General features: G+C 35.3%; 1 protein-coding gene across 1 annotated transcript in view; it reads right to left on the bottom strand.

Annotated features, from left to right (window-relative positions):
• Positions 1-1077: 1077 nt before the first annotated feature.
• The window catches only part of LOC143228537 (paired box protein Pax-7-like), a 30677-nt gene continuing 20487 nt past the window's right edge, over positions 1078-11267 (bottom strand). The window contains exons 4-9 of the mRNA XM_076459779.1: positions 9715-9914; positions 8405-8594; positions 7827-7999; positions 6411-6607; positions 5752-5870; positions 1078-4395 (exon numbers count right to left, since the gene is read on the bottom strand). Coding sequence (XP_076315894.1) covers positions 4292-4395; positions 5752-5870; positions 6411-6607; positions 7827-7999; positions 8405-8594; positions 9715-9914 — 983 coding nt within the window. The 3' untranslated portion in view covers positions 1078-4291. The remainder of the gene's footprint in view (positions 4396-5751; positions 5871-6410; positions 6608-7826; positions 8000-8404; positions 8595-9714; positions 9915-11267) is intronic.

Raw genomic sequence — 11267 nt, 5'->3', positions numbered from 1 at the left:
ACGTGTTTATTTTGTGAACGCTTTTTTTGCAGTAATTTATAAGTTAAAATCCGGATTATATCTTCTTGGCTGAACAAACTTATTAAAATCAAAAACTTATCCAAACGTCTAGTTTACATGAAAAAAAAAGGCCTTAAGTTGTGAGGTGAGATCGCTTTGCTGCTGTTAGTTCGGCTGGTGGAATTTAATAAAAGCTCAACATATAACAATGGCGGCCGCTTGCGCAAGCCAAAATTCACGTGGCTTCCACTCTAGTGTTATTCATATGTATGGGTAGAACTTTCTTCAAACAGGAGAGGCGTATGTTTCAGAACCCTCAAATATTGGGTATTTTAATATGTATACTTTTATCCGACATTTTCTTTATAACATTATAAACTTGGTTGTTTTGAAAATATGGTATTAATACAATATCAGTTTGTCGTAACTCGAGTGTAAAATGAAAGTCATTATTTTTTATTCAATAATATGCTTTAGGTAAAATTCACAAATTTGTTTCGAGACTTATTTTAAAGTAACATTTACTCTTTCTATATGAATGCTATTTTTAATATTAAGAGTTCAGCGATATTTTTAATGCTCAGAAACTTATAATTAAAAAAAATTCCAACTCATTTTCTGACTTACGTTAAGTCATATCTTTAGATGTAAAATATTATCTACGCTACCTCTGTTTTGATGGTTTTTATTTATAGCCGTTAAATTTTACTAACGATACTAGCCATGCAACACATAAATAGGGAGCGCTGTAATTAGTGACAGAGTACCGGTAGTAGTAGTTTTATGGCATGGCTAGCTACACAGTGGACTAAATATCTATCTATCTATCGCCGAGAATCAAACCCTGCATTTTAGCATTAAAAGTCTGGAAACTTAGTGATCTTAATATAATTGTGAAAGGTAGGTAATTCAGTAAGTAACTGATAGGTTCAAATATTCCAAAAATCCCATAAATGTTCATTTTAGGGCAGTGTGATTTTAAAGTATTTAACGATTATTTTCGTGTTTTCATCATGTGCATGGCATAATATTTTGATAATAATAACAACAAAATCATTTTCTGTTTATTACGACTTTTATTCATAAAATGTAAGAACTTACTACAAACTACTTGCATACATAAAAAACATCTCAGAATTCTAAAAACAAAGCAGTATAAAAATACGAAAGAATACTACAAAATCGTTTAATTTTGCCACAAAAGTTTACAGAAGTATTAGACGCTTATGATAAAAATTGTTTAAACTTGTAAAGCGTCTAAAATATCAAATCGTTTTAGAACTACTATCCCCGAATAAACCTAAATGGGCTGCATTGTTTATTTTGTTGTTAAACACAAAGTAACACAATGGGGTAGTTATGTTGTTCCCGCTACTGGTATCGAAACCCAAATTTTACCATTATAAGCCTTATAGCCTCAAACATCACCGCTGAGCCAACTGTGGGCTGTTAAAATGTATATGACGTCGTTTCTTCTTGTATTCATAGATTAAATGGCATTAAAAGATCTCTCACTATATACATCCAATTCATTAAACTTCTGAGGAAGGGGTCATTGTCTACGTAGAAACAGTGACACGTCAAAATACATATATACACTACAATTTAGTTGTTGAACGCATTTAGATATGTTTATGTATTAAAATAAACGGCATGGTATATTCAGTAAAAGTGCACAAAGATGTGAAAATATCATAGATAACTGGAATAAACAAAATATTTTATTATATATTGTTGTACAAGATAATTATAATCACCTGTTGGCACTGAAAAACAAATCTGACATATAAAAAGTCAATTTTCGTGATATATTTTGTGTCTTTAAAAAAAACTCGAAAATGTCTTGCAAAAATTAAAAACTAAATTGAAAATTATTAAAGTTTTTCAATCGAAAGTCGGAGGTGTATGAACAGTAGTTGAGTTTACCGTGCAAGGTTTAAAAACATAGATTAATACACATACTAACCATAAATGTAAAACAAACACAATCATAAAAAAAAAAAATTTCACGTTCGGAGTTTGAAGTATTAAAGCGAAAGTTAGTGATGTCGAGAAAACCCACTTGTAGAGAAATATATATGTAAAAACGGCTCGTTTGGGTTGATAAAATATTTGTTCGCTCCTCTACGTTAAATATTTTCTCAACCCAAACGAGCCGTTTCCACATATATATTACAACGAAATTATTTAGAGCTACCTAGTTCAACTTTTATACAACAGATGGCAGGTAGCTCAGATTTTAGTTAATATGAATGAACAAGTTCCTCTTTGAACAGGTATATTACATACTAGTTGATTTATAATAATTAATCATCGTTCTTCTTTATGTATGGTGTTTTGAAATGTCTTTTACTCACACTTTGATTCTGTATTTACATAAGAATCTCTAGAATATGATATGTTGATGCTACTAGTTTATTGTTGTACATTATTTAGCCGACAGGTAATTTAAAATAGTCAAAAATAAACATGAATCCCAATTTATCATTCGATGGGTTTACTGCTAATAAAATACTTTTAATATCAAATGCATATCATACACTCCACTACCATATATAGCCTCATCCCATTCTTTCGATTAAGGATGAGAGATGGAATCCCCTGAAATAGTTATAATTCACTGAAAAGTTGTGAATCTAATGACAGGCTGAGTTTCACGAATAGTCTTTAATGCTTCAGTTAAACTCAAAAGAAAATGAGTTATGAAAATCAAAAAACGTTTACTGTAAAAATATGTAATATCTACTCTATAATAACAATGAACAACATTGTAAGAACATCAGTACGAGGTTTTTTATTTCCATAGCTGCTACTGTGGTAATGTGTGTTTGTGTGTGTTTTTCTTATAGCAAAGCCACATCGGGCTATCTGCTCAGCCCACCGAGGGGAATCGAACCCCTGATTTTAGCGTTGAAAGTGCGGAGACATACCGCTGTACTAGCGGGGGGTACTGTGGTAATTAAGTATCACGTCAAGGTCAACAGTGCAAAGGTTATCTCCAAAGTTCAAAACTACCATTGTGGTAATTACGTGTCACTTGACTGAACGACTATATTCAGCTCCTAATACCACTTCTGTTCGTTATTTTACTGGTTGCTTTAAATAACACTTGGCAGCAACCATTTTTTTATTGTTTGTTATCAAGCGCAAAGCTACACAATACGGTTTCCATACAGCATGTATCGAAACCCGAATTTTAGCTTTATGAACCTTCAGACTTACCGCTGAGCCATCGGAGAGAGGGGCTTTTTTTTTTCCTCAAAATATTGCTCTAGTTTTTCATAATGTTTCGAATAAGAAATCAAAAAAATACTGTTGTTGCATGGATACAAAAATAAGGCTTATCTTCTGTTCAGCTGTACGAACCTTTCACGCAGTTACTGTGCAAGATTCCACACCAATAAGTAAACCTTTACAACAATAGCAATGTTAGCCTGTACGAGATAACACGTTTTAATATTTACAACAAATTTTTTGATGGTTTTGCAAACCTTTTTTTTTTTAATGTGTGTTTGTTTATTTTTGTTTTCCATTTCATGTTAGATTGGATTGAAGCACGTAGAGGATGCTTATAGGTGTAAATATAAATATTTATTTAAAAGTATATATTTTGATTAATAAAAATAGCTCATGTCATACTTTCTCTCCGTGTTAGGCCACAACGTCAACATTTGGATTTAAAAAACGTAAATATATTAACAATACTCTTAAACCTTCTGTTTTTTATCATTAAACATTTTTATAATTTTTTTCTGATGTATTTCCAAAATATTTCAAGATGGAAACAAATCGAAAAGCGATATATTCGATATTTTGGCACAATCAAAATATTACTTGGCCTAAAAGTTTGATAAATCGAATAATACCGAAGCAGGTTGTTTGGGTGTATATCACGTGACTATCGTTAGGGCTTTAGTATACGTGTACAAAATAAAATAGTTTATTATAAGAGCACAATCGAATTTCTTATAAACGTTGAGTAATATACCTAACATGAGAAAAATAGTTACATTTAATTTTACGTTTTTATATTTGCCCTAACTTAAAAAACAAAAACAAAACATCTCGAAAGCAGACAACCACTGGAAAAATAACTTATTCAGTAGTTGGTTTAACTTATTTCTTCTCACAGTTAATATCATTCCAAAGAAGAAAAATAAAACATTTCACTTATTTGACCATGGCATTGGAGAGTCGCAGGCCAGATACACAAAATAAAATATTTTTCAGTCACTATGTTTTTGAGGGTACTAATCCTTTCCCAATTGAAAGGGGCGGCAAGTTTCTGAATTTAGAAAAATCCAAGGGACGCAGCATGTTCTCTTGATTTCTGTCTGAGGTTCACCAGAGCGTTGCAGGACACTTCAAAATCTTTGCACATCTGAGGAGTATTTGCTGCAACAGAGACGGCGGAAATTAAGACTACAAAAAACAAACTTATAATTAAACGTGTAAGTTAATAAGTAATGTTTTCTGCACGTTATTCAAAAATTAAATAATTTTCAGACAAATTAGTAAAAGTAAAATAATGATAAATTTTTAACGTAAACATTTAATTGTAATTTGGTCTTTTGCGGGAAGAAAAAAAAACTCATGCACATGTTTTTCCTTACTTTCAACGCTAAAATACGGGGTTAACTTCCTCGCAGTGGACACAACAAATAACCCAATATGGCTTTGCTCTAAAACAAATACTCGACAATCGTACACGTTTTATCATAATACATCGAATTACTGGATAATTATACGTTAAAAATTAATTTAAACGATACATTTTCATAACATCGTTAATCAGTACATAACAAAATTAATATTAGGCCTAAAACCGCTGATAAAAGCTACATTATTTGCACTCCCCCCGCATACCTCTTTTTCATCACACATTCAGAGGCATCTAAAAGTAGATTATAAATCTACAAATTGTCCCCCAAAAACTTTTCGTTCAATTTTCGAACTCTCTATTACGTTGTATGATCACGAGTGCAAAAGTGTAACTGTTGAATCTTAGTGAAGCATTTAAAATAAATAGGCCTAAAATATTTGATAAAAATCTCGTTAATTCCAATTGTTCCCACCCTTTTTTCACATTCCTCTTAGTTTGTTGATTGCGGATTCAAAATCATTGATGTGTAAAATTAGAATTTCAGATATTTCTTTTGTCATGGCAGAGCTTGTCGTTTGGCTTCGACGATAACAGACAGACAATTTCTTGAAATTGAATAGACAAATTAAGGGAATTATGGGAAAGAAACGTGCAGCTAACGTAATTTCGTCCTAGATTTTAGGTCTTTTGGTACCTTTTGCACTACCAGTTTTTAGTATACAAATAATAAAGTTAATAACAATTAACACGAGCCTGTCTATTCTCCCATATTTCACGGAGAACTCCCTCTATCCGTGGTCTCTATTAAACTACAGAATGTGTTTATAAATTAACCAACAGCCTACAGCTGTTTACTGTTAATCTGAGTTATAATTTTATTTACCAGAAAGAAAAAAACGTTATAATTTACTTTCAAATTTAAAAAAGAATGTGACAGATATGTGTTACCTGATAATCAGTCCCTGAAAGTTATATATTTTTTAAGTTTCCTTAAAGAATAGAGAAACAAAGATAAAAGACAACTTTAAATTCTAGAAGCCTAGATTTTAAGTTGTTGATGCGCATAATATATTTATAATGGTAACTAGGCCTCAAACAATTAAGGCGAAAATAAAATCAGATAAATTTAGCTTTAAGGTTATAATTACCTGGTGGAAACTGTCCAGTGTACGGAAATGATCCTTTCACATCCATGGCCATTGAAGAATGAGTGGTAGTCAGGTTGTTAAATGGGTTGGCGATGAAGGATTCAGTTCCGGGCAACATCCTAATATTAAATGAAGGTTATCCCTTAAATATTAAAGAAAAGCCAAACATCTGTAATTTGAAAAAGGTTATTGGAATTTGAAAGTACTATGAAGTAGTGCCGTCTTCTGGGTGATATACAATTTAAGTACATTTCTTCGTTAACTATGTCTACTCTTTTACGATTGTGCTTGCCATTTCAGCTGTAGGGACGTTATAACATGATTGTTAATCCCACTACTCGTTGATAAAAAAATAGCCCAAGAGTTGACAGTGGATGTATTGACTAGCTGTCTTCCCTTTTGTCTATCACTGCTAAATTAGAGACGGTTGGCGCAGGTATATAAACATCTACGTTTAAAGTTAGTTTTGGATAAACTAGGAAATCTGATAATAACAATTTTTTTAAGTCATTATAAGATTTAAAATCATATTGATCTGGTATGATTCATCTGTAAAATATAAAATGACATTCAAAATTTAAAACCTACAATTTGTAAATGTTTTAAATTTATGTAACGTCATGTGGAGCCTCATTTACAACCAAAGTAAACATAATTACCCGTAGTTATCGCACGAAGTTGTGGGAAATGATGGCCATGGTGCGACAGAAGAGGACGCGTCGTTTCTTCCAGCAATAGGGGGCGCTGCCCAAACGTCGTTCCCGGTACTGATAGGTGGAATGTGAGGATGGAACTCTGGAACCGTTGATGCAATGTTTGAAACAGAATTTCCTGGGCCCCCAAGAAAGTTTAACATCTGTAGAAAAATAACAAATGCTTTCACTTTTGAAGCAAATTATACTCTGATGTTATTTGCATTACATACTTGTATCATTACATTAAAAACTAGTACACATGAAGAAACAAGAAAATGCGCAAAAATTGAGAGAGAAAAAAATAAAAATAAAAGAATATGGCGGAAGAAAAAGAATTTTGCGTTTTAAAGATTTAAAAGCAAACAACCAAGAAACAAATAAAAATACGAAAAGTAGAAGCTTGAAAAGTTTGAAAATGAGCCTCCTTTAGTTATCATTACCATTCCTGTACCACTGGACGAGATATTAAAGTATTTATTGGTTTGGTCCGGCATGGCCAAGCGCGTAAGGCGTGCGACTCGTAATCCGAGGGTCGCGGGTTTGCGCCCGCGTCGCGCCAAACATGCTCGCCCTCCAAGCCGTGGGGGCGTTATAATGTGGCGATCAATCCCACTATTCGTTGGTAAAAGAGTAGCCCAAGAGTTGGCGGTAGGTGGTGATGACTAGCTGCCTTCCCTTTAGTCTTACACTGCAAAATTAGGGACGGCGAGCACAGATGGCCCTCGAGTAGCTTTGTGCGAAATTCAAAAACAAACAAACAAACATTTATTGGTTTATTAAGAATGAAGTTGGTGTTGTCCTCCCGACTGATTCACTTTTATGGACAACAAAAATAACTCAACAGACAAGGCAAACTGACCAGTGAACTTATTAAAAGTACCCGATATAAGTGTTTGTCAGGTAACTAAAACTTAAGTAGTGGAGTTTATTTCTTTGAGAATAAAGAACCTTCTCACTGTAGTTCTGTCTGAGGTAATACTTCCATAATCAATGGGGAAGTTCCAACCATAAATTATTCAAAACTGGTACAGGTGATTCGCTTTTATATATAATTAATCAATGAGACCCAGTGGCACAACAGTGTGTCTGCGGGCTAACAACACTGAAAGCTCGGTCTCTGTACTCGAGGTAGGCAGAGCACAAGTGCCCTCTAGTGGCATAACGGGATGTTTGCGGACTAAAAACACTAGAAGCTGGGTTTCGATACCCATAGCACAGATGCCCCTTAGTGGCACAACGGTATGTCTTTGGACTAACAGTACTAGAAGCTAGGTCTCGATACCGGTAGTGGACAGAGCACAAGATGCCCTTCGTGTAGCTTTATGCTGAATTTCAAGCAAACAAACTGTTGTGGTATTAATTTACTTTAGAGACACTTACTTGCTGTGACAATGGAGCTCCGTTGATACAGGTTTCTGCGTTAAAAGACGGATAAGAAGAATGTGACGCTAGGGGATTCTGGGCCAGGTTAGTTTGTGGATGGAGTCCTGATGACGCTGCAGAAACTCCTGAATTGGTCAAGGTTTGAGAGGGGCGTATCCAGTTAGTATTATCTGGAAAAATAGTGCAATTTATTCCCTTATTTGAATTAAAGCAATTATAACTATTACGATGCTAAACCTTTTAGCGTGAAGACTAAGACATAAAAAAATCAGTCAGTAATATATCTCGGAAGTAAATATTACAGTCGATCAAGTATTCTAAGCTATGAATTGCAAAATGAGTCAAAATATTTGTCATGAAGACTATGAAATGCAAAATCACTCAAATATATATCTCGAAATAAATACTACAGTCGGTCAGGTATTCAAATCTCGAACATCTTTTTAACCGACATGAAGCAGAACACCTAAGGTTGTTTTTAATTAATGTGGATTATTCTATAAATTTTAAGAAACGACGCTTTATTATTATTATAAACAATAATGTATGTTTTTCTGTTCCATATACTGGCTTACCGTGATGTTGCAGACTATTTCCAGCACCACTGGAGTCTCCGATTGGTTGGTAATGCGTAGTTGCAGTTGCTGTTGGCTGGGGATAACCCATGGGCAAAGACAAGACCGCAGCGCTCGGACTGAAGGTCGCCATCTGGTGGTGGCTTCCCATCTGCTTTCTCCAGCGTGCTCTTCTATTACTGAACCAAACCTGAAAAACATAGCTCTTTACGATCAACGATTTTAGGCCTATACTGAATTACATAACAATAGCTTATAAAACAAAGTAATATTTCAGAAGAATTATAATCTAAGCCCAATCCTCAGCATACTTGGAGAGAAGGAAATAAATATGTTGTAACGAAAACTCGCAATTTCGTTCAAACAACAAAGTACCTATAGTTGTAAAAAGAAAATTAGGACGTATTCGTTTGAAGCGATTAGAAGCATTTTACTAAAGTACACTTTATTTATAAGAACCTAAAACAGAAATCAATACCAACTGATGACTATGCTGTACGTCTATTGGCTTATACCTCTTAATCTCGGGTTTTGTACCCTCTATGAGAAAGCACAGATAGCCCATTGTGTAGATTTGAGTTAACAACAAACAAGCGTGACTCAATCCAAAGTAACCTAACACTGAATGGAAAACAAAAATACTCAAGCACACACACTAAAACTATTAAAAATTTATTGTAAAGTCTCAAACAGAAAGGACTACAAAGTTATTGTGGTAAAGGTTTACCTACTTATTGAGCGAAAGGTTTACATTGTTATTGATATAAATGTATATCTACTTACTGGTAACTGAGTGAAAGGTTCACATTGTTATTGATGTAAAGATTTACCTACTTACTGGCTTAGAGCCTTTGCAAGAAAGCATTTCACATTTATGAGCAATGGGCTGCCTTTCCTCTAAACTCTCAGATGAACTAATTATAGATGGCTCTGTGTAGCTTTGCGAGGAAACAAAGAAATGAAAACGTTTCGTATCTAAACCTACAATTCATTGTGTTTTCAACAACTTGTAGGAATACAGTTGTTTCACAAATAAAGAAAAGATGTCAGGTATTTCCCTACCCAAGGTTGTCAGTTTAGAGTACAACGATGGGAAACCCGTTAAATAGCAACGTATGTAATTACCGTGTAATATATTATGGAAACAACCCCAAAACTAAGAAAGAATCTTTATTCGGGTGAAATCGCCCGTGAAATATCAATATTATTAATAAAGTCAAAAAATAGAGACAAAAATTAATTTTGAGCTTTCATAACAGTTCATTAAAATAAAGTAATTGCTATCCGAAGGACAAACAAACTACACGAACCTGTACACGAGCTTCTGTCAGCTTGGTTCGCTGAGCCAGCTCTTCCCTTGTGTACACATCCGGGTACTGGGTTCTCTCGAAAGCACGTTCTAGCTCTTCTAGTTGTTCTGCCGTAAAAGTTGTCCTGGACCGTCTTTGTTTTCTCTTCAGGGGGATACCAGGCTCTGAATCGCAGTCGGAGTCGTCGTTACTGGTTCGACCTATCGAAAGACGTACATGGTTCACATGCACATAGTGTAGAATGCTTGCGTCCAATGATCAGGTTTTAAATAAGCTATTTTAGTATCATTACTTACTGGAATATAACAGACAGTACTGTTATATTACTACCATTACTATTCTTCTTGGACGTGGGTGTTTGTTTGTTTTTGAATTTCAAGTAAGAGGTACACGAGGGCTATCAGTGCTAGCCGTCCATAATTTAGCAGTGTAAGACTAGAAGGAAGGCAACTAGTCATCACCAACTACCACCAACTCTTGGGCTACTCTTTTACCAACGAATAGTAGGATTGACTGTCACATTATAATGCCCCCCACGACTGAAAGGGCGAACATGTTTGGTGTGACGGGGACTCGAACCTGTGATCCTCGGATTACAAGTTGAGCGGCTTATCCATTAGGCCGTGCCCAGCCGAAAGTGGGTTGGTTCTGTAGTAACGCCCTGGATTAGGGATCCGGGTTGGAATCTGTAAAATTTCGCTAAATATTCCCAACACTAAAACTTTACAGCCATAAATACAGATCATAATTTCTATCGCATACCAGGTGTCTCTCACAGGAACGGGGAACACAAGCACTTAAGGTGGGATTCTGTAGAATTTAATTTTTTTTGAAACAGTAATAGTAGTAATATGTGTAAGTAGTAGAAGAATATATAAAACTACTGTTAGAAATTAATTCTTTCATAGTGTACTAGGCCTAACTTGGACCTACTGATTACAGGTACTTGACTCGCAATCCGAGGGTCGCGGGTTCAATCCCATCATCAAACATGTTTGCCATTTCAGCCGTTGGGACGTGATAATATGACGATCACCTCCACTATTCGTTGGTAAAAAAGTAGCTAAAGAGTTAGCGGGAGGGACGGTGTTGACTGTCTTCCCTATAGTCTATCACATATAAATTAGGACCAAGCTCAAGTAGCCTTGCACGAAATTCAAAACAAACAAACCACACCGCGCAGCGGCCTGGCATGGCCCAGCGCGTTAAGGCGTGCGCTTCGTAATCTGAGGGTCGCGGGTTCGCGCCCGAGTCGCGCCAAACATGCACACCCTTCCAGCCGTGGGGGCGTTATAATGTGACGGTCAATCCCACTATTCGTTGGTAAAAGAGTAGCCCAAGAGTTGGCGGTGGGTGGTGATGACTACCTGCCTTCCCTCTAGTCTTACACTGCTAAATTAGGGACGGCTAGCACAGATAGCCCTCGAGTAGCTTTGTGCGAAATTCCAAACAAACAAACACACCGCGCAATACTTTTTTGCGATTCGTTTTGTCCAAATCCACAGAGTTGACGTTACAGACAACATGTTAGGTTAACGATGTTAGTTACTAGT

This window comes from Tachypleus tridentatus, chromosome 10 (assembly GCF_004210375.1).
Source record: "Tachypleus tridentatus isolate NWPU-2018 chromosome 10, ASM421037v1, whole genome shotgun sequence".
NCBI lineage: Eukaryota > Metazoa > Arthropoda > Merostomata > Xiphosura > Limulidae > Tachypleus > Tachypleus tridentatus.
Note: the sequence above shows the minus strand (reverse complement) of the source record. Positions and strands in the feature narration are given on the sequence as shown.